General features: G+C 48.7%; 1 protein-coding gene across 1 annotated transcript in view; it reads right to left on the reverse strand.

Annotated features, from left to right (window-relative positions):
- Nucleotides 1-22,074, reverse strand: part of col24a1 (collagen type XXIV alpha 1) — a 677,579-nt gene that overhangs the window by 305,959 nt on the left and 349,546 nt on the right. Inside the window, exons 17-18 of the mRNA XM_085983549.1 lie at nt 14,624-14,677; nt 8,028-8,081 (exon numbers count right to left, since the gene is read on the reverse strand). Of these exons, the coding sequence (XP_085839675.1) occupies nt 8,028-8,081; nt 14,624-14,677 (108 nt within the window). The remainder of the gene's footprint in view (nt 1-8,027; nt 8,082-14,623; nt 14,678-22,074) is intronic.

Consider the following 22,074-nt stretch of genomic DNA (forward strand, 5'->3'; position numbering starts at 1 on the left):
CTCAGTCCTTGCACCGTTCATTTCACAATCCTTCAGTCTGATTGGTTAAGGAGACGCCCTGCTGCTTGCCCCGTTCACTCGGGTCCCCAGATGCCCCATTGCCCCTCACTGCGCCGTTATCAGCTCGCACTTTCAGCAAGTGTGTCAGCAAAAGTTTTTTGGGCTGAAGGGTGCGGATGGCAAGTCTGACTAACGGGAGGCACCATGAGATGCCCTTGCTATCATGCCCATTAACACCATTGTCCTGCATCTAATGTAGCTTCCACTGTCCATTTTCTTTGCCACAAAAGGTGGCATGCCTTGCACTGAATGCAAGTTAGTGACCACATGTTCGGCGTTAGCAAGGTATCCTGCAGCCTGCAGAATCTCGTAAAATTGGGTGTTCAGATTTAATAGAGGCGTTCAAGGTCATGAAGGGTTTTGATAGAGTAAATAAGCAGAAACTCTTCCCAGTGGGAGAAGGGCACAGAATGACAAAAGTACCAGAGGCCACATGAGGATAAACATTTTTACGCAGCGAGTTGTTGTGATCTGGAACAGGGAGATAGAACAGGTGGAGATGACATTGGATGATGAGCTTAGTAATGAGTTAACTGCATTTAAAATTAAACGAGGAGATATACTAAATAAACGAATGAAACTCAAAGAGGATAAAACCCCTGATCCAGATGGATTACATCCGCGCATTTTAAAAGAATCTAGGGAAGAAATAGCAGAGACACTACACACATTTAGTAATTCGTTAGAAAAAGGTGTAGTGCCAGAGGACTGGCGGATCGCTAACATAATACCGATATTTAAGAAGTGAGATAGAACATGTCCAGGGAACTATAGGCCAGTCAGCTTAACATCGGTGGTAGGAAAAATAATGGAATCCCTACTAAAGGAGAAAATAGAAGAACATTTAGAAATGAAAATTATAATAATAAATAGTCACAATGGATTTCAAAAGGGAAAGTCTTGCTTGACCAACCTAATTGAATTTTTTGAAGAGGTAACAGAGAGAGTAGACAAGGGTAATGTAGTAGATGTAATTTATCTAGATTTTCAAAAGGCCTTCGATAAGGTACCACATAACAGACTAATGAATAAGGTGAGGGAATGCGGAGTCAGGGTTCAAGTAGCAGAATGGATAGCTAGCTGACTTCAAGACAGAAAAAAAAGAGTGGAGTAAAGGGTAGCTATTCACAGTGATAGAATGTGGGTAGTGGTGTTCCACAAGGATCAGTGCTGGAACCACTGCTGTTCACAATTTATATTAATGATTTAGACTTTGGAATCAAAAACACAATTTCTAAATTTGCGGACGACACAAAATTGGGGACGGGGGGGGAATAGTCAATACTGAGGAGAACTGCAACAAATTACAAGAAGACATTAATAAACTTGCAGAATGGGCATATAATTGGCAAATGACATTCAACACAGATAAATGTGAGGTATTACATTTTGGTAAGAAGAATAGGGAGGTCACATATTACTTGGAAAATAAGAATCTAAATGGGGTAGAGGAACAAAGGAATCTCGGAGTACAAACACACAAATCACTAAAAGTAGCGACACAGGTTAACAAGGCCATTAAAAAAAGCAAACCAGGCACTAGGGTTTATTTCTAGAGGGATAGAATTGAAAAGTAGGGAAGTTATGCTAAACTTGTATCGAACCTTGGTTAAACCACACTTGGGGTGTGTGCAATGCTGGTCACCATATTATAAAAAGAATATAGAGAGAAGCACTGGAGAGGGTGCAGAGAAGATTTACAAGGATGATACCAGAAATGCGAGGGTACAGCTATCAGGAAAGAATGAATAGGCTGGGTCTCTGTTCTCTTGAATAAGAAGGCTGAGGGGTGACCATATAGAAGTCTATAAAATTATGAAAGGTTTTAATAGAGTGGATACAGAGAGAATGTTTCCACTTGTGGGAAAGAGCAAAACTAGAGGCCATCAATATAAATGCGGAGGTTTGAGACGGCATTAAAAGGGAAATTAGGGAAGCGTGCAATAAGGACACAGCAGTCATCATGGGTGACTTTAATCTACATATAGATTGGGCTAACCAAATTAGTAACAATACTGTGGAGGAGGAATTCTTGGAGTGTTTAAGGGATGGTTTCCTGGACCAATATGTCGAGGAACCAACCAGAGATCAGGCCATCTTAGACTGGGTATTATGTAACGAGAAAGGATTAATTAGCAATCTTGTTGTACGAGGCCCCTTGGGTCGGAGCGATCATAATAAGAACATAAGAACATAAGAAATAGGAGCAGGAGTAGGCCAATCGGCCCCTCGAGCCTGCTCCGCCATTCAATAAGATCATGGCTGATCTGATCCTAACTACCAATCCACTATCACAGAACCATCTCCTGCATCTAACAGAATTAGACACATGAAATAGGAGCAGGATCAGGCTACACGGCCCCTGGGCCCGCTCCGCTACCCACAGGGCCATGACCGATCCGAACCTAGACTCATGTCCAAATTCCTGCCCACTCCCCGTAACCCTTAATTCCCTTTACTTCTAGGAAACTGTCTATTTCTGTTTTAAATTTAAGTAATGATGTAGCTTCTACAGTTTTTTGGGGCAGCATATTCCATGGACCTACCACCCTCTGAGTGAAGTAGTTCCTCCTCATCTCAGTTTTGAAAGAGCAGCCCCTTATTCTAAGACTATGCCCCCTAGTTCTAGTTTCACCCATCATCGGGAACATCCTCCCCGCATCCACCCGATCCAACCCCTTCACAATCTTATATGTTTCAATAAGATCACCTCTCATTCTTCTGAACTCCAATGAGTAGAGTCCCAATCTACTCAACCTCTCCTCATATGTCCATCCCCTCATCCCCGGGATTAACCGAGTGAACCTTCTTTGTACTGACTCGAGAGCAAGTATGTCCTTTCTTAAGTATGGACACCAAAACTGTACGCAGTATTCCAGGTGCGGTCTCACCAATACCTTGTACAACTGAAGCAATACCTCCCTATTTTTATATTCTATCCCCCTAGCAATGAAAGCCAACATTCCATTGGCCTTCTTAATCACTTGCTGCACCTGCATACTAACCTTTTGAGTTTCGTGCACCAGGACCCCCAGATCCCTTTGTACTTCAGTACTTTCCAGTTTCTTGTCATTAAGATAATAACTTGCTCTACGATTTTTCCTGCCAAAGTGCATAACCTCACACTTTCCAGTATTGTATTCCATCTGCCAAATCTCTGCCCACTTACTTAGCCTGTCTATGTCCCCTTGAAGGTTTTTTATGTCCTCCTCACTCACTACATTCCCCCCCATCTTAGTATCATCTGCAAACTTTGATATGTTACACTCGGTCCCCTCCTCCAAATCATTAATATAGATTGTAAAGAGTTGGGGACCCAGCACTGACCCCTGCGGAACACCACTAGTTACTGATTGCCAGTCTGAGAATGAACCATTTATCCCAACTCTCTGCCTTCTGTTAGATAGCCAATCCTCTATCCATGCCAGAATATTACCCCAATCCCGTGATTTTTTATCTTAAGCAATAATCTTTTGTGTGGCACCTTGTCAAATGCCTTTTGGAAGTCTAAATACACTACGTCCACTGGTTCCCCTTTATCCACCCTATATGTTACTTCCTCAAAGAACTCCAGCAAATTTGTCAAACATGACTTCCCCTTCATAAAACCATGCTGACTTTGTCCTATTAAATTATGATTATCCAAATGTCCTGTTACTGTCTCCTTAATAATGGACTCCAAAATTTTACCTACCACAGATGTTAGTTTCGAGCCTTCTGTCTACTGCCCTTTTTAAATAAGGGTGTTACATTAGCAGTTTTCCAGTCTGCCGGGACCATTGCCGAGTCCAGGGAGTTTTGGAAAATTATTACCAATGCATCCACAATCCCTACCGCCACTTCCCTCAAGACCCTAGGATGTAAGCCATCAGGTCCAGGTGATTTATCCGCCTTGAGTCCCATTATTTTACCGAGTACCACTTCCTTAGTGATTTTGATCGTGTTTAGCTGCTCCCCCCCTTTAGCCCCCTGTTTGTCCAGTGTTGGGATATTCTTAGGCCTAGAAATTCACTAGCCTTAGCGCCGCTTTTGAGGCGCTAGAGGGACTGGCGCCAGAGTTATGGCCAGTTGAAAAATTCCCTGGGGCCCTAAAGCGGCGTTGCACCGGTAGCGCTGCGCCGGCACTGATGACGTCATCGGTGTGCGCAGCGTCCCGGTTGCCATGCCGACGGGCCCCAGCGCCGAAATTCAGTTGTGGCCGCCTCACCCGTGGCAGCCGCAACTAAGACTCTGGCAACAGAGTCCAACATGTGTTTGCGCCGGCGCATTAAAGGCCCCGCAGCGGCCGGCCGCTTTCCCGCCGGCCGCCTGCCCGCAGCTCCCTCCCCGGACTTCTCCCCCCCCCCCGGAACAGATGCAAGCCCGGCACTTGTCCGAGGTGCCGGGCTCATTTTTAAACAGATTTGCGCGGGCCGCGGCCGGGTGCAGGCAGCTCCTCCTTAACGGAAGGAGGAGGCCTGCACTTCCCCAGCCTGCCGCACCGCATCGGGTGCCGCAGCGCCGGAATTGCAGCGCTAAACGGCAGTTAGCGCCCTTTTCCAGGCGCTAAGACCCTTCAGTAGCGCCGGCAGCCGTTTGGGCGCGGCGCTACTGAATTTTTGGCGCGCGCAGGGGGACTTAGCGCCGGCACTAACTTCCGGCGCTAAAGCCCTGGCTAAGCCAAAACCCAATTTCTAGGCCTTAGTGTCTTCTACTGTAAAGACTGATGTAAAATATTCATTCAGTGTTTTTGCCATCTCCATATTTCCCACCATTAATTTCCCGGTCTCATCCTCTAAGGGACCAACATTTACTTTAGCCACCCTTTTTCTTTTTAGAAAACTATAAAAACTCTTACTATCTGTTTTTATATTTTTTGCTAATTTACTTTCATAATCTATCTTCCCTTTCTTAATCAATCTTTTTGTTATTTTTTGCTGTCTTTTAATATGATCGAATTCTTCATTAAGATGGAAAATGAAGTAGTCGAATCAGAGACTAGGGTCCTAAATTTAAATAAAGGAAACTACGATGGTCTGAGGCGCGAGTTGGGTAGGATTGATTGGGGAATGTCACTCAAAGGGTTGACGGTGGATAGGCAATGGCAAACATTCAAAGACCGCATGGATGTACTACAGAATTTCTTCATCCCAGTTTGGCATAAAAATAAAACAAAAAAGGTGACTCAACCACGGCTAATGAGGGAAATTAGGGATAGCATAAGATCCAAGGAGAGGACATATAAATTGGCCAGAAAAAGCAGTAAACCTGAGGATTGGGAGCAGTTTAGGATTCAACAAAGGAGGACAAAGGGATTAATTAAGAAAGGGAAAATAGAATATGAGAGAAAGCTTGCAGGGAACATAAAAACTGATTGTAAAAGCTTTTATAGATATGTGAAGAGAAAAAGATTGGTGAAGTCAAGCGTAGGTCCCTTGCAGTCAGAATCAGGGGAATTTATAATGGGGAACAAAGAAATGGCAGACCAATTAAATACATATTTTGGTTCTGTCTTCACAAAGGAGGACACAAATAACCTCCCAGAGATGTTGGGAAACATAGGGTCTGATGAAAGGGAGGAACTGAAAGAAATCAGTATTTTTAGGGAAATGGTGTTAGGGAAATTGATGGGATTGAAGGCCGATAAATCCCCAGGGCCTGATAATCTACATCCTAGGGTACTTAAGGAAGTGGCCCTAGAAATAGTTGATGCTTTGCTGATCATCTTCCAGTATTCGATGGAATCTGGAACAGTACCCATGGATTGGATGGTAGCTAATGTTACCCCACTATTCAAAAAAGGTGGTAGAGAGAAAACGGGGAATTACAGACCGGTAAGCCTGACATCGGTAGTGGGGAAAGTGCTAGAGTCCATTATAAAAGATGTAATAGCAGAGCACTTGGAAAACAGTGACAGGATCGGACGAAGTCAACATGGATTTACAAAAGGTAAATCGTGCTTGACTAATCTATTGGAATTTTTTGAGGATGTAACTGGTAAAATAGATAAGGGAGAACCAGTGGATGTGGTGTATTTGGACTTTCAGAAGGCTTTCGATAAGGTCCCGCATAAGAGATTAGTGTGTAAAGTTAAGGCACATGGGATTGGGGGCAAGGTATTGACTTGGATAGAGAACTGGTTGGCAGACAGAAAGCAAAGAGTTGGAATAAACGGGTCTTTTTCCGAATGGCAAGCAGTGACTAGTGGGGTACCGCAGGGATCGGTCCTTGGGCCCCAGCTATTCACAATATATATTAATGATCTAGACAAGGGAACTAGATGTAATATCTCCAAATTTGCAGATGACACAAAGCTGGGTGGGCGTGTGTGCTGTGAGGAGGATGCCGATAAACTCCAGGATGATTTGAACAGGTTGGGTGATTGGGCAAAAGCATGGCAGATGCAATATAACGTGGATAAATGCGAGGTTATCCACTTTGGTGGCAAAAACTGGAAGTCAGATTATTATCTGAATGGCAATAGGTTGGGAGAAGGGGAAGTGCAACGAGACCTGGGTGTCCTTGTGCATCAGTCGCTGAAGGTAAGCATGCAGGTGCAGCAGGCGGTTAAGAAGGCAAATGGTATGTTGGCCTTCGTAGCGAGAGGGTTTGAGTACAGGAACAAGGATGTCTTGCTGCAGTTGTACAGGGCCTTGGTGAGACCACATCTTGAGTATTGTGTGCAGTTTTGTTTGCCTTATCTGAGGAAGGATGTTCTTGCCATGGAAGGAGTTCAGCGAAGATTCACCAGGCTGATACCTGGGATGGCAGGAATGACGTATGAGGAGAGATTGGGTCGATTGGGCTTGTACTCGCTGGAGTTTAGAAGAATGAGAGGGGATCTCATTGAAACTTATAAAATTCTAACAGGACTGGACAGACTAGATGCAGGAAGGATATTCCCGATGGTCGGGGAGTCCAGAACCAGGGGTCACAGTCTAAGGATAAGAGGTAAGCCATTTAGGACAGAAATGAGGAGGAATTTCTTCACCCAGTGAGTGGGAACCTGTGGAATTCTCTACCACAGAAGGCAGTAGAGGCCAATACATTAAATATATTCAAGAAGGAGTTGGATATATTTCTTAAGGCTAAAGCGATCAAGGAGTATGGGGAGAAAGCAGGAATTTGGATGATCAGCCATGATCGCATTGAATGGCGGAGCAGGCTCGAGGGGCCGAATGGCCTACTCCTGCTCCTATCTTCTATGTTTCTATGAAGTCGCCGGGGTAAGCATGAAAATTAGTACAATATTTTTGTTCAATTTTTTTTCCTTCTCCTGGGCCCCGCGATCAGTCGGCCCGGCGCTCCGCTGGAGTGCGCGGGGCTGATCGGGCCAGATCGCGGCCGCCGTCGGGGATGAACTCCAGGAAGGAAGCGGAGCGCTTGATTTAGCGCTCCACTTCCTTCCTGGAGCAGCTACACCCAATTTCGTGGAAGCTGGGAATCGTTAGCGCCTGGCGCTAAGTTTCCCAGCTTTCAAAAGTTACCACCCCCAAAACGGGGCAATAATGAATTTCTCCCCCTTATAGTTCAATTGTGGACCCATATTAACCGCGATGCTAAATCCCAGCCGCGGTCCATTCCCATAAAACGAATTGTGGGCAATGTTCCCCCTGAGCATCGATCACGAGGTCCAGCGCAGACTGCTGACCAGCGGCCGCCGCTGGACGAGATACCGCGCAGCAAATTTAAAAGAACCGCGCACAAAAATAAATTTGAGGGAACATTGATTATGGGCTTTGCCTCCATTTGTGAACTTGAAAACATTTTGTAAAGATACTAAAGGTACCACATTAAAAGATAAATACACCCGCTCCCGTTACCTTTGATCAATTGTACAGCCGCACGGCCACCCTGTATGAATTCTTCGCTCAATTTAACGCAAGCATTTTGTTATTTTCACTGCAGGGGAACGATATTTATGACCAATAGGAAAGACAGTGGATTTGAGTAACGTTATTGTAAATGAAATAAGACATTCAAGATACCTGTGGCCCTTGTTTCCCTCTCGCTCCAGGTGGTCCTGGCAAACCAACTGTGCCCTTTAAATAGAAACAGCAATACATGTAACATCAACAACACTTACACTGGACCATCAATATTATCAATTATTCTCTTACATCACTACCTGCAGTGCTACTGATTAGCAACTGAGATTTTGGATTACTTGACTTTGGTATTATTCTAGTATGACTACTACCAACACCAATAATATTATTACTATTACTGCTACAAGCATTGACATAGGAACAGGAGGAGTCAAGAATCATCCAATCAGGAGTCTTTTGGTGTCCGATTGGCTGTGGGGGGGTGAGGCGCCGCGAGGATAGACATGTCGGGCGAACAATGGCAGCAGTATGGGGGCGGGGCACCGCGAGGATGGGATGTGTGAGGTGACCAATGGCGGGAGTGTGGGGGGCGGGGCACCGTGAGGATCACGTGTTGGGTGACCAATGGCGGGAGTGTGGGGGCGGGGCACTGCGAGGATGGGATGTGTTAGGTGACCAATGGCGGGAGTGTGGGGGGCGGGGCACCGCGAGGATCGGGTGTTGGGCGACCAATGGCGGGAGTGTGGGGGCGGGGCACCGCGAGGATCGGGTGTTGGGCGACCAATGGCAGGAGTGTGGGGGGCGGGGCACCACGAGGATCGGGTGTTGGGCGACCAATGGCGGGAGTGTGGGGGCGGGGCACCGCGAGGATCGGGTGTTGGGCGACCAATGGCAGGAGTGTGGGGGGCGGGGCACCGTGAGGATCGGGTGTTGGGCGACCAATGGCAGGAGTGTGGGGGCTGGGCACCGTGAGGATCGGGTGTTGGGCGACCAATGGCGGGAGTGTGGGGGGCCGGGCACCGTGAGGATCGCGTGTTGGGCGACCAATGGCGGGAGTGTGGGGGGCCGGGCACTGTGAGGATCGCGTGTTGGGCGACCAATGGCGGGAGTGTGGGGGGCGGGGCAGTTGGAGGCAGGAGGTAATGGGGTGAAATCTCGGGGAATACGTCTGGTGCTCGCACTCCTACAGAAGATGTTAACCTTTCTGTTAAAGGCACTAACCCCCGGTTTACATCAGCTATAGCATTACAATAAACACACATTGCAGCAGAGCAAATTGTGCTTGTATTGCAAAGATAAATTGGGCCTATGTAATTACACCAGGCATTAAATCAGGTTTAGCAAGAAAGAGGTCAGTAACTGGAGCTCATGGCAAGCCCAGATAGGACAGAACACATTTCCGCTGTGTGATTGATGCAACAAAACTGTAAATATGTTCTTTATAAACAGGTTTACAATCTTGCTACATCTAGTGCACAGAGGAAACCTTTCCTTCTGATTCTCTTCACTATATCTCACTGCAACAACAACTTGCATTTAGTAAAACTTCCCGAGGCAGATTCACAGGAGCGTAAATCAGACAAAATTTGACACCGAGCCACATAAGGAGATATTCGGGCAGGTTGGTCAAAGCTGGTAGGTTTTAAGGAGGGTCGTAAAGGAGGAGAGAGAGAGGCGGAGAGGTTTAGGGAGGGAATTCCAGAGCTTGGGGCCCAGGCAGCTGAAGGCACGGCCGCCAATGGCGGAGCGATGGAAATCGGGGATGTGCGAGAGTCCAGAATTGGAAGAGCGCAGAGATCTCAGAGGGCTGTAGGGGCTGGAGGAGGTTACAGAGAGATAGGGAGCGGGCGAGGCCGTGGAGGGATTTGAAAACAAGGTTGAGAATGTTTTTAAATCGAAGTGTTGTCGGACAGGAAGCTAATGTAGGTCAGCGAGCACTTATAGTTAGCCATGATGTGGAGATGCCGGTGTTGGACTGGGGTGGACAAATGTGAGAAGTCACACATCACCAGGTTATAGTCCAACAGCTTTATTTGAAATCACAAGCTTTTGGAGTGCTGCTCCTTCGTCAGGTGAAGCTCCGAAAACTTGTGATTTCAAATAAAGCTGTTGGACTATAACCTGGTGTTGTGTGACTTCTCACACTTATAGTTAGTTAGTGGCTCTGTCTCATACTAAGTCAGATAGAGGGACTGGCTCATTCTCACTAACTATAGTTAGTAACTAGTTAGTGATCTGAATCGCTGAGTGTCAGGTTGGAGGACTGTACTCTGTCCTCAGAGTAGTCTAGCTGGACACGTTTACTTTGCATTCTTGGACTCAGTGCTCTGAATCATGAACAGCAAGAAACATACTTAACCCTCAATCATAAGATTACTAATAAATCTGTCCCTAATACTTAAGGAACGTTCTGTAGCTCTAATGAACTTTGAAGTTACCCGCTGAGGTCACAGTGCTTTAAACAACCCAATTTGGATGAATAACATGTTTAAAATAATACGCACAGGAAATTGACACAAACTCATTAAGTAGAGGACTAAAAATAGCAGCGAGAGAAATATCAGCTCCAAGAAAGGATGGTTCGAACTATTCCATAAAAGCTACTCACAATTTACCAACATGTGCGGCTCATGAAATCCCATAAACAGGTCATGCTGTTCCTGGTTTCCCTTTTTAATTTCTCCGCTCAGCTACCATACTCATAGCGACAAAGTTATATGTAGGTACGTGTTTGTGCATCCCAAAGATTTCATCATATCCAGATTTTAAAAATGCTCTTTTGTCCGGTTATTCCTTTTAAAAAGTGGTGAGGTGGAGCTCATCACATTAATGCTGTCATCATTTCTAGGATCCTTGATTCAACATTTTAAAATTAAAGTTCAATCATGGCATTCTGAGCTCAGCAATAAAAATCAGTCCAATGTGCTCGACTGTGAGCCATTTAGGTGTCAAGTTCATAGGTCTGAGTGTGTGTGTGTCCGGTGTGTTTAGGTGTGTGTGCACGTGTGGGAACATGTTTGTGCATGCCTACACATGTGTGTACATGTATGCATGTGTGTGTGCACGTGTGGGTATGTGTGCGTGTGGGTATGTGTGCGTGTGGGTATGTGTGCGTGTGGGTAAGTGTGGGTATGTGTGCGTGTGGATATGTGTGCGTGTGGGTATGTGTGCGTGTGGGTATGTGTGCGTGTGGGTATGTGTGCGTGTGGGTATATGTGCGTGTGGGTATGTGTGCGTGTGGGTATGTGTGCGTGTGGGTATGTGTGGGTATGTGTGTGCGTGTGGGTATGTGTGTGCGTGTGGGTATGTGTGTGCGTGTGGGTATGTGTGCGTGTGGATATGTGTGCGTGTGGGTATGTGTGCGTGTGGGTATGTGTGCGTGTGGATATGTGTGCGTGTGGATATGTGTGCGTGTGGGTATGTGTGCGTGTGGGTATGTGTGCGTGTGGGTATGTGTGCGTGTGGATATGTGTGGGTATGTGTGCGTGTGGGTATGTGTGCATGTGGGTATGTGTGCGTGTGGATATGTGTGCGTGTGGATATGTGTGCGTGTGGATATGTGTGCGTGTGGGTATGTGTGCGTGTGGATATGTGTGCGTGTGGATATGTGTGCGTGTGGGTATGTGTGCGTGTGGGTATGTGTGCGTGTGGGTATGTGTGGGTATGTGTGCGTGTGGGTATGTGTGCGTGTGGGTATGTGTGCGTGTGGATATGTGTGCGTGTGGGTATGTGTGCGTGTGGGTATGTGTGCGTGTGGATATGTGTGCGTGTGGATATGTGTGCGTGTGGATATGTGCGCGTGTGGGTATGTGTGCGTGTGGGTATGTGTGCGTGTGGGTATGTGTGCGTGTGGGTATGTGTGCGTGTGGGTATGTGTGCGTGTGGATATGTGTGCGTGTGGGTATGTGTGGGTATGTGTGCGTGTGGATATGTGTGCGTGTGGGTATGTGTGGGTATGTGTGCGTGTGGGTATGTGTGCGTGTGGGTATGTGTGCGTGTGGGTATGTGTGGGTATGTGTGCGTGTGGGTATGTGTGGGTATGTGTGCGTGTGGGTATGTGTGCGTGTGGGTATGTGTGCGTGTGGATATGTGTGCGTGTGGGTATGTGTGCGTGTGGGTATGTGTGCGTGTGGGTATGTGTGCGTGTGGATATGTGTGCGTGTGGGTATGTGTGCGTGTGGGTATGTGTGCGTGTGGGTATGTGTGCGTGTGGGTATGTGTGCGCGTGTGGGTATGTGTGCGTGTGGGTATGTGTGCGTGTGGGTATGTGTGCGTGTGGATATGTGTGCGTGTGGGTATGTGTGCGTGTGGGTATGTGTGCGTGTGGGTATGTGTGTGCGTGTGGGTATGTGTGTGCGTGTGGGTATGTGTGTGCGTGTGGGTATGTGTGTGCGTGTGGGTATGTGTGCGTGTGGGTGTGTGTGCGTGTGGGTATGTGTGGGTATGTGAGTGTGTGTGGGTATGTGTGTGCGTGTGGGTATGTGTGCATGTGGGTATGTGTGCGTGTGGGTATGTGTGTGCGTGTGGGTATGTGTGTGCGTGTGGGTATGTGCGCGTGTGGATATGTGTGGGTATGTGTGCGTGTGGGTATGTGTGCGTGTGGGTATGTGTGCGTGTGGGTATGTGTGTGCGTGTGGGTATGTGTGTGCGTGTGGGTATGTGTGGGTATGTGTGCGTGTGGGTATGTGTGCGTGTGGATATGTGTGCGTGTGGATATGTGTGCGTGTGGGTATGTGTGCGTGTGGGTATGTGTGGGTATGTGTGCGTGTGGGTATGTGTGCGTGTGGGTATGTGTGCGTGTGGGTATGTGTGCGTGTGGATATGTGTGCGTGTGGATATGTGTGCGTGTGGATATGTGTGCGTGTGGATATGTGTGCGTGTGGATATGTGTGCGTGTGGGTATGTGTGCGTGTGGGTATGTGTGCGTGTGGGTATGTATGCGTGTGGGTATGTGTGCGTGTGGGTATGTGTGCGTGTGGATATGTGTGGGTATGTGTGCGTGTGGACATGTGTGCGTGTGGGTATGTGTGGGTATGTGTGCGTGTGCGTGTGGGTATGTGTGCGTGTGGGTATGTGTGGGTATGTGTGCGTGTGGGTATGTGTGCGTGTGGGTATGTGTGCGTGTGGGTATGTGTGCGTGTGGGTATGTGTGCGCGTGTGGGTATGTGTGCGTGTGGGTATGTGTGCGTGTGGATATGTGTGCGTGTGGGTATGTGTGCGTGTGGGTATGTGTGCGTGTGGGTATGTGTGTGCGTGTGGGTATGTGTGTGCGTGTGGGTATGTGTGCGTGTGGGTATGTGTGTGCGTGTGGGTATGTGCGTGTGGGTATGTGTGGGTATGTGTGTGTGTGTGGGTATGTGTGTGCGTGTGGGTATGTGTGCGTGTGGGTATGTGTGCGTGTGGGTATGTGTGCGTGTGGATATGTGTGCGTGTGGGTATGTGTGTGTGTGGGTATGTGTGTGCGTGTGGGTATGTGTGTGCGTGTGGGTATGTGTGGGTATGTGTGCGTGTGCGTGTGGATATGTGTGCGTGTGGGTATGTGTGCGTGTGGGTATGTGTGCGTGTGGGTATGTGTGTGCGTGTGGGTATGTGTGTGTGTGTGGGTATGTGTGCGTGTGGGTATGTGTGCGTGTGGGTATGTGTGTGTGCAGGTGTGTGGGTATGTGTGTGTGTGTGGATACCTGTGTGTGTGGGCATGTGTGTGTGTATGTGTGTGTGTGTGTGTGCCTGTGTGTGTGTGTATGTGTGTGTGTGTGTGTGTGTGTGTGGGCATGTGTGTGTGTATGTGTGCGTGCGTGTGTGGATATGTGTGTGCGTGTGTGTGGGTAACATAGAAACATAGAAGATAGGAGCAGGCCATTCGGCCCTTCGAGCCTGCTCCGCCATTCAACGAGATCATGGCTGATCATCCAAACCCTAGCACCCGGTCCCTACACCGACAGCCATCCCACCCAAGCCCTATCCCCGTAACCCCGTAACCCCACGTATTTAATCCCCCTAACACTAAGGGTCAATTTATCATAGCCAATCAACCTAACCCGCACATCTTTGGACTGTGGGAGGAAACCGGAGCACCCGGAGGAAACCCACGCAAACACGGGGAGAATGTGCAAACTCCACACAGACAGTCACCCGAGGCCGGATTTGAACCCGGGTCCCTGGCGCTGTGAGGCAACAGTGCTAACCACTATGCCACCGTGTATGTGTGTGTGGTTATGTTTGTGTGGGTGTATGTGTGTGGATATGTGTGTGTGTGTGTGTGTGTGTGTTGGTTGGTGTGTGTGTGGGTATGTGTGTGCGCATATGTGCACTTATGTGCGTGTGTGCGCAGGTGCGTGTGTAGGTACGTGTACATGTATGTGCACTTATGTGCGTTTGTGTGTGATGTATAAGAGGGGATAGGGAACAGCAGCGCAGCGGGTCAAAGTTGATTCTCTGAACAGCTGGGCTGCAGACGACTCCCTCCACAGTTCAGAATTCTTGGAAAAAGCCGTTTATTTTCCATCGAGAAACACTGACCCATATTGGTGTAAATCAAAGTACGGGTGCTTTGTTACAGCCTCTAAACTCTTAAATAAAGTAGCTTGGGAAATGGGTTCAAGTTTGACGGGCAGCTCGGTTCAAACGAAACCTAAAGCTCCAGCCCTCAGTGCGATCTTTCAGCGGACATGTTCACTGTCTCTCTTTTTTTGTCATTGAGCAGAATTAGAAACTGGGAGGAAAAAAATGCATCGAGTTGAAGTTTAAAACCTTACCCGGTCTCCAGAATATCCTCGTTCTCCCGGTGTTCCCAGCGCACCATGGTCACCCTAGATATTACATGGCCACACATAGAGACACACAATGACCACTGAGAATTTCCACTTAAAACAGAAAACAACATTGTTTAACTGCACGCGATCTATTAGAAAACAGCTGCTTTGAACAGTTGATGAGGTTTTGCATGTTACCCTTGGGCAAAATGGAAAAACCATGTTCCGCACATATATATGAATGAATCACTTATTTCATTTGCAACTAAAATGAGCGTCCCTGAGACTTGGCTATGTGGTATCGTGAGGTTATATGCTGTACGCGGTTTTACCTTCAAAGTTATTAGCTGTAGAAGAACTGAGCAAAGTGATACTAATCAGAGTTATTAAATTAAATTGACTTATAGTCCGAGACCTGTATTGTGCCCAAATTTTTTATTTTAAAACGGCGAGTTTATATATATTTTATATAGAAAACAACATTTGCGAGCATTTTGCCAGGAGGAGTTGGGATCAGTTTATTTAGTATCTGAGATGCAGTCCACGTTTAAATAATGTACATATTCTGCACAAATGATGTATCACACAAAATCAATACATTACAATCGGTTTGTGCACCATCTGCAAGGCACAAGTCAGGAGTGTGATGGAATACTCTCCACTTGCCTGGATGAGTGCAGCTCCAACAACACTCAAGAAGCTCGACACCATCCAGGACAAAGCAGCCCGCTTGTTCGGCACCCCGTCCACCACCTTAAACATTCACTCCCTCCACCACCGGCACACCGTGGCTGCAGTGTGTACCATCTGCAAGATGCACTGCAGCAACTCGCCAAGGCTTCTTCGGCAGCACCTCCCAAACCCACGACCTCTACCACCTAGAAGGACAAGGGCAGCAGACGCATGGGAACACCACCACCTCCAAGTTCCCCTCCAAGTCACACACCATCCTGACTTGGAAATATATCGTCGTTCCTTCATCGTCGCTGGGTCAAAATCCTGGAACCCCCTCCCTAACAGCACTGTGGGAGCACCTTCACCACACGGACTGCAGCGGTTCAAGAAGGCGACTCACCACCACCTTCTTTCGTTGTACTGCACTTGTGCACTAACAATGACAATAAAGTTGATTATTATTATTATTATCAAGGGCAATTAGGGATGGGCAATAAATGCTGGCCTTGCTAGCGACGCCCACATCCCAGGAATGAATAATCAAAATACGCGTGCTGGAGTCACGGTTTCATTTTCTATTGCCATGTGAACAAACCATGATTCCAACACGACCAGCTAATCTGAGAGACAAAGGATAAATGGCCAATTATAAAAAATAATAATAAAATTGCACTTGGTTATCTTGTTGATTCTGGAAAGAGTTCAGCCTTTAATCAAGATTGTGAAAGAAATAGACAAAAACGATTCTACTAAATCGGTTTACTATGCTGAAGAGATCGCAACAAGGGGACACACGTTAAGAATGAGGAGTCTATAAGTAAGAAGGGAGCTCTGGTGGAGTACTTTCACTCGAAAGAGTAATATTACAAAGTATTTACAGCACAGACACAGGCCATTCGGCCCAACTGGTCCGTGCCGGTGTTTATGCTCCACACCAGCCTCCTCCCACCCCTCTTCATCTCACCCCATCAACATATCCTTCCATTCCTTTCTCCCTCATGTGTTTATCCAGCTTCCTCTTAAATGCATCGATACTATTCGCCTCAACCCCTTAAATGCAGCAACATTATTCGCCTCACCCACTCCCTGTGGTAGTGAGTTTTACATTCTCACCACTCTCTGGGTAAAGAGATTTCTTCTGAATTCCCTAGGAATCATTTGCCAAGGATGGTCAGTGAAGCAGGTAATGCCGGTGGAGTCAAGAAACTATTGGAGGCATTTTGGAGATGGGATTGAGGATATGGTGAGAAGGCAGGTGGCCCTCTGAAACAGAGAGGCAGCCATGCTGAGCCTAATTTTTTTTTAATGTGGGGCGTTGCTGGCTTCGCCAGCATTTATTGCCCATCCCTAATTGCCCTTGAGAAGGTGGCGGTGAGCCGCCTTCTTGAACCGCTGCAGTCCGTGTGGTGAAGGTGCTCCCACAGTGCTGTTAGGGAGGGAGTTCCAGGATTTTGACCCAGCGACAATGAAGGATTGGCTGATATACTTCTAAGTCAGGATGGTGCGTGACTTGGAGGGCAACTTGGAGGTGGTGGTGTTCCCATGCGCCTGCTGACCTTGTCCTTCTAGGTGGAAGAGGTCGCGGGTTTGGGAGGTGCTGCCGAAGAAGCCTTGGCGAGTTGCTGCAGTGCATCTTGTAGCTGGGCCATGCTGCAGCCACGGTGCGCCGGTCTCACAAAACACTCTTGTGAAAAGTTCTGTGGGCCAATGCATGGCAATAGCTGGTTTCAATAGAGTGATGCTCCTGAACTCTGGAGCCTGAACGTTTCTTGTTCTAATCCTGTCCCACTCCATTTTATAGAACTAGTGATGACGGTTTCATTAATAATGAAGTGTTTCATTAGTTCAGCTTCACAATTTCAGTCTTGACCTTTGTGTGAGCTTTGCAATGGACAGCTGTGTGGGCTTTGCTCAGTGGCAGAGCATTTGACTGCAGAGCAGGAGGCCCCTGGATTTTTTTTGGACACTGAGGGATCGTAGAATCATAGAAACCTACAGCACAGAAGGAGGCTATTCGGCCCATCGTGCTTATCCCCCGCCCCCCAGCTCTTTGTCCATAACCCTGTGAGCTCCTCATCCTCAAGGACCCGTCCAACTCCCTTTTTAAAATCATTGATGGAATCAGCTTCCACCACCTTCTCAGGTCGAGCGTTCCCGATCCTCACAACTCTCCGAGTGCAAACATTTCTCCTCGTCTCCCCTCTAGATCTTTTGCCAATGATTTTGATACGGGGATCGAGCGAGAAAGTGGAGTTGAGGTCGAAGATCAGCCGTGATCTCACTGAATGGCGGAGCAGGCCGATCCTGTTCCTATTTCTTATGTTCTTACAACGCATTGAGTACCAAAGGATTCAGGCCTAGAAATTCAGTGGGCTGCACCACCCGTTAGCGCCTTAAGATGGCTCTAAGTGGGTCGGAAGCCACTGGCCACGCCTCCCGCTACATTCAGCGGGACGCTAATGGCGGCGCTAGCCGTTAGCGCTGCGCTGCTACCGATGATGTCATCGGTGTGCGCCGCGCCCTGCTACTGCCCCAATCACGAAATTTAGTTGCGCCCCCTGCTTTAACGCCGGTCGCTATTTGCGACCGGTTCAGGGGGGCCTACCTGCGGCGGTAGAGGCGCTGAGGTGTGGGGCGGCCATTTTTTTTGCTAGCCGCCTGCCAGCACCTCTCCGCGCCGCCGCCTCCGGCCTCCTGAGCACCCCCCCCCCCCGTGGAGTGCTGGCTGTGTTCCAAGAGCCCGGCACTTCTCCTCGGTGCTGGGCTCTTTTGCCAGCACTCGCGGTCTTCGTTCGCGCTGCACAAGGCCCCTCCCCTTTAAGAAGGGGAGGAAGGCCTGCAGTACCGCAGCGCGCCGTGCTGCAGCGTGTGGCGCTGCGGCACGTTGCGCAGCGATATTGAGTTGCAGCGCCCCAAGAGGGATGCGGGGCGCCTCCAGTAGCGCCACGCTTCCCTCTGGGGCGCACAAAGTCAATTTCCGGTGGGCGGCCGCGACTACTTCCGGGGCGCTACTTTTAGCGCCCCGGCGAGGCTGACGGGGCGCCACTGAATTTCTAGGCCTCAATGTTTTGGAGACATCTGGAATGAATCAAGGCACTAAGGGGGAAAAATTCGGTATCACCCCATTTGGGGCGCGATTATCGGCCGGGCCCAAAGTTTAGCACCTGACGCTAATTGTCGCCTCTGACTGCAAACTTGGCTTTTATCGCCCCTGGAGGTGATTGGAGCGCTAAATCAGGCGCTTCACACCTGTCTTAAGATGCAAAGGCCGAGGAGCGAGGCGTTACCTCAGAGCGCTGGTGAAGCTCATGTGGTGTCAGTCTGCAATGGAACACAGACACACTGGCGCCGGCCAGTACTTAAAGGGGAGGGTCGATCTTACTCTCCATCCACACCCTGCTCATTGCAGCCTTGAATCTCGGCCTGGAGAGACCTGTACATCAAATCTGCTGGAAAGCACAATGGAGTGGCCCAGGGAAAGAGCTCAGCGTGCAGCCCCCATAATCTCTTCTAAATTGATACAAGGAAGGGCAAATCAAAATGAACCCGCAAAGTGCTGCTCAGTACCCAAAACTCCTTCACACCAGAAGTCTCTCTCTCTCTCTCAGAATGTGTGGTGCAAAAATGTCACCAACAAAAAAAGGCAGGAAGCGGTCGCCTTTAAATAGCGCTCCCCCAGTCCCTTCCTGACTGCAAAACGCTCCCCTCTACCTGTCGTTGCTAGCGGCAGGCGGTAAGGCAGGGGGCGCCACTCAATATCCAGTCCGGGGCGCTACCGGGGTGTTGCACACTCGACTGACGTCACGATCTGCCGGCGCAGGAGATCATGGCGGTAGTGTTTAGCGCCGCCATAAAATGTCTAGTCAATTTTGCGAGCAGTGCAAACATCGCCGTGCCCGGGTGCCAGTTGCTTTGCGCCCCATTAGCGCCCTCTTAAGGCGCCAACGGGAGGCGCAAACAACTGCATTTTTTCCCCCTAAGAGCTTTTAAAGATAAATAACCTTTCTGGATGATACAGCTTTAGTTGCAGAGGTGAACTTTTGAAGGATATATTTTCTGTCTCTGTGTCCTTTTATTTCTGTCTGGATGGAGTTGTTTTATTTGAGGATGCATCAGGTTATGAGAACAAGTGTTGGAACACTTGCTTCACAACAGGGTAGCAGGATGCAGTGTTGCTGCGGTCTTGAGAGTGTGGGAGTTACAGCACAGAATGTAGCTATTGCTTTTGGAATTACATTTGTTGTGCTTGAAAGGCTGAATGGAGAGACTGAACTGGTTGGGTAGCCACGGTAAGATGGAATTTTGGGCCAGCACTTCGGGTCCCCATGGGTGAGTACGCACTGGGTACTCACACGTAAGCCCAACGAAAGTGCCAGTTTCGTGCATGCACTGCGCATGCGCGGGAAACCGGAACTTAAGTTCCCTTAAAGGAAGGGGTTCACAGGTCGAATGCGTGCGCCGGAGAGACAGCGCGTGCCTGGAACTTCCGTTTTTTTTGCAGGTTTCTCTTGGAGGGTAAGTCTCCAGCAGCTACGCTTTTAAAAAGCAGTCGCAAGGCCTGCTTTTAACAAGGTAAGTGGTGAATTAAGTAAAATTAAAACATTTTTTCCACAGGTTTATTATTTTTAAATACTTTAAAGAAAGGTAAGTTTATTTTTAGCCCCATTAGAAACTGTAATTAATTTTTTCAAAATGTTTTAAACATTTATTTGAAGTTTTAGTTATGTTTTGGGGCTGAATTGCATTCATAGATTTGACAGGTCTTCCTGTCAAATCTATGAATACAGATTCCCTGCTACCATTGGCTCTCCATGGCCCACGTGATCCCAGGGGATGCTTCGAACTAACTGCGCCCCTGGGATACGCAAGCACTGCGCGCCGGCAGTTGGAGCAGGCACAGGATCGGAATCCCACGCGGGCCCACAGCTCAACGGCCGGCGCGCTAGGTAAGTGCAGGTCGGAGGCTTGCACCCGCGGGAAGCCTCCGACCCGAATTTCTGGGCAATGATTCTGATACCAAGAGATTGGCCCCGATACTGACAGGGATGGACTGGGGAGGCGTGTTTGCGGTGGGCCGGGGGTGGGGGAGGTGGGGGAAGGTGTGTGTGAGAACCGGAAAATCCCAGGAACGCAGAGGTCCTGCCGTATTTACCGGCCGGCTGCCGGGCAGAAAAAGGCCAACAGCAGAAGGCCGAAGCCGGGGATCCAAGCAGCCGGAAAAGATTGTAGGATAGAAGGTGCTGGGGGTGGGGGGGGGGGTGGTGCGCGGAGGGTGGGGTCGGGCTGGGGTCAGATTGCCAATCAGGAGGGAGGGATTGTGGGGCGGAAGGCTCAGGATCGCGGGTTAGGCGGGAGGTGGGGTCGTCAGCTGATCGCAGCCGAAGATTTGCTTGAGGGGCCGGAGGGATGGGAAGCACTCCTGCTCCTCCTAGCCCTCAGGCAGTGCTGCAATAAAGCACTAACCTGCTGGATCCGGCGGTTCCAAGTCTCCATTTCGCTGCCGGGTTTCCCGAGCCCTGGGAAAACCCAGCCAGCTGTCCGTTAAATTCAAAGCAAGCACCCAACTGCACTGTGGGATGGAGTCTCTCTCTTGCTCTCGCTCTCTCTCTCTCTCGCGCTCTCTATCTCGCTCTCTCTCTCTTTCTTTCACTCTCTCTCGCTCTCTCTCTCGCTCGCTCTCAGTCTCTCTCTCTCTCCCCCCCTCTCTCTCTCTCTCCCTCTCTCTCTCTCACTCTCTATCTCTCCCTTGCTCTCTCTCTCGCTCCCTCTCTCTCTCTTGCTCTCTCTCTCTTTCTCTCACTCTCTCTCTCGCTCTCTCTCAGTCTCTCTCTCTCTCTCTCACTCTCCCCCCTCTCTCTCTCTCTCTCCCTCTCTCTCTCTCTCACTCTCTATCTCTCCCTTGCTCTCTCTCTCGCTCCCTCTCTCTCTCTTGCTCTCTCTCTCCCTCTCTCTCTCGCAACCTGCTGCCGTAAAAATGGAGGCAGACATGTACGCTGTGGATTGGGGTCGCACTAAGCCACGTTAATTTTGAACCCCCGCTCCCCCCGACTCCTGACCCTCTCCCCGCTGTGGCTGGGGATCAGAGCATGCACTGAAGATGAGGCTCAGGTTAGTCACCAAGGTGGACCCCTTACTTAGGGGTCTGGAGCCTAGATAGAGGCAAAGCTGGAGTTTGGATTGAAACTAGGCAGGGTTCAGATGGAAAGCCAAGCCCAGTGTTAGGAGCACGGGTAAAGATGAACCCTGTACTCATTTGAAAATAACATATGAAGTTATTTTAATCCTGTGCTGAATTTGCAAATGGAACAGAACGGTTCATGCAAAGTTTTTCCGACCAGCCCACAATTCTGTTGTTTCTTGTTCTTGGTCTCTGGTGAGCACAGGGGACTCATTGGATAATGAACACACAATACTCAATGCAACAACAACAACTTGCATTTATATAGCACCTTTGATGTAGGCAAACATCCCAAGGCACCTCACAGAGACATAATCATACAGAAATAGACACCAAACCCAATGAAGGAGGTATTAGATGGGGTTACCAAAAGCTTACATAGGATTACACAGGATATACGGCACAGAAACAGGCCATTCGGCCCAACCAGTCCATGCCAGTGTTTATGCTCCACTCGAGCCTCCTCCCGCCTTTCCTCATCTAAATCTATCAGTGTAACCCTCTATTCCCTTCTCCCTCTTATGCTTATCGAGCCTCCCCTTAAATGCATCTATATTATTCGCTTCAACCACTCTCTGTGGTAGCGAGTTCCACATTCTCA

Source organism: Somniosus microcephalus, chromosome 3, assembly GCF_052327205.1.
Source record: "Somniosus microcephalus isolate GS21.2 chromosome 3, FLI_Smic_1.0, whole genome shotgun sequence".
In the NCBI taxonomy this organism is placed as follows: Eukaryota; Metazoa; Chordata; class Chondrichthyes; order Squaliformes; family Somniosidae; genus Somniosus; species Somniosus microcephalus.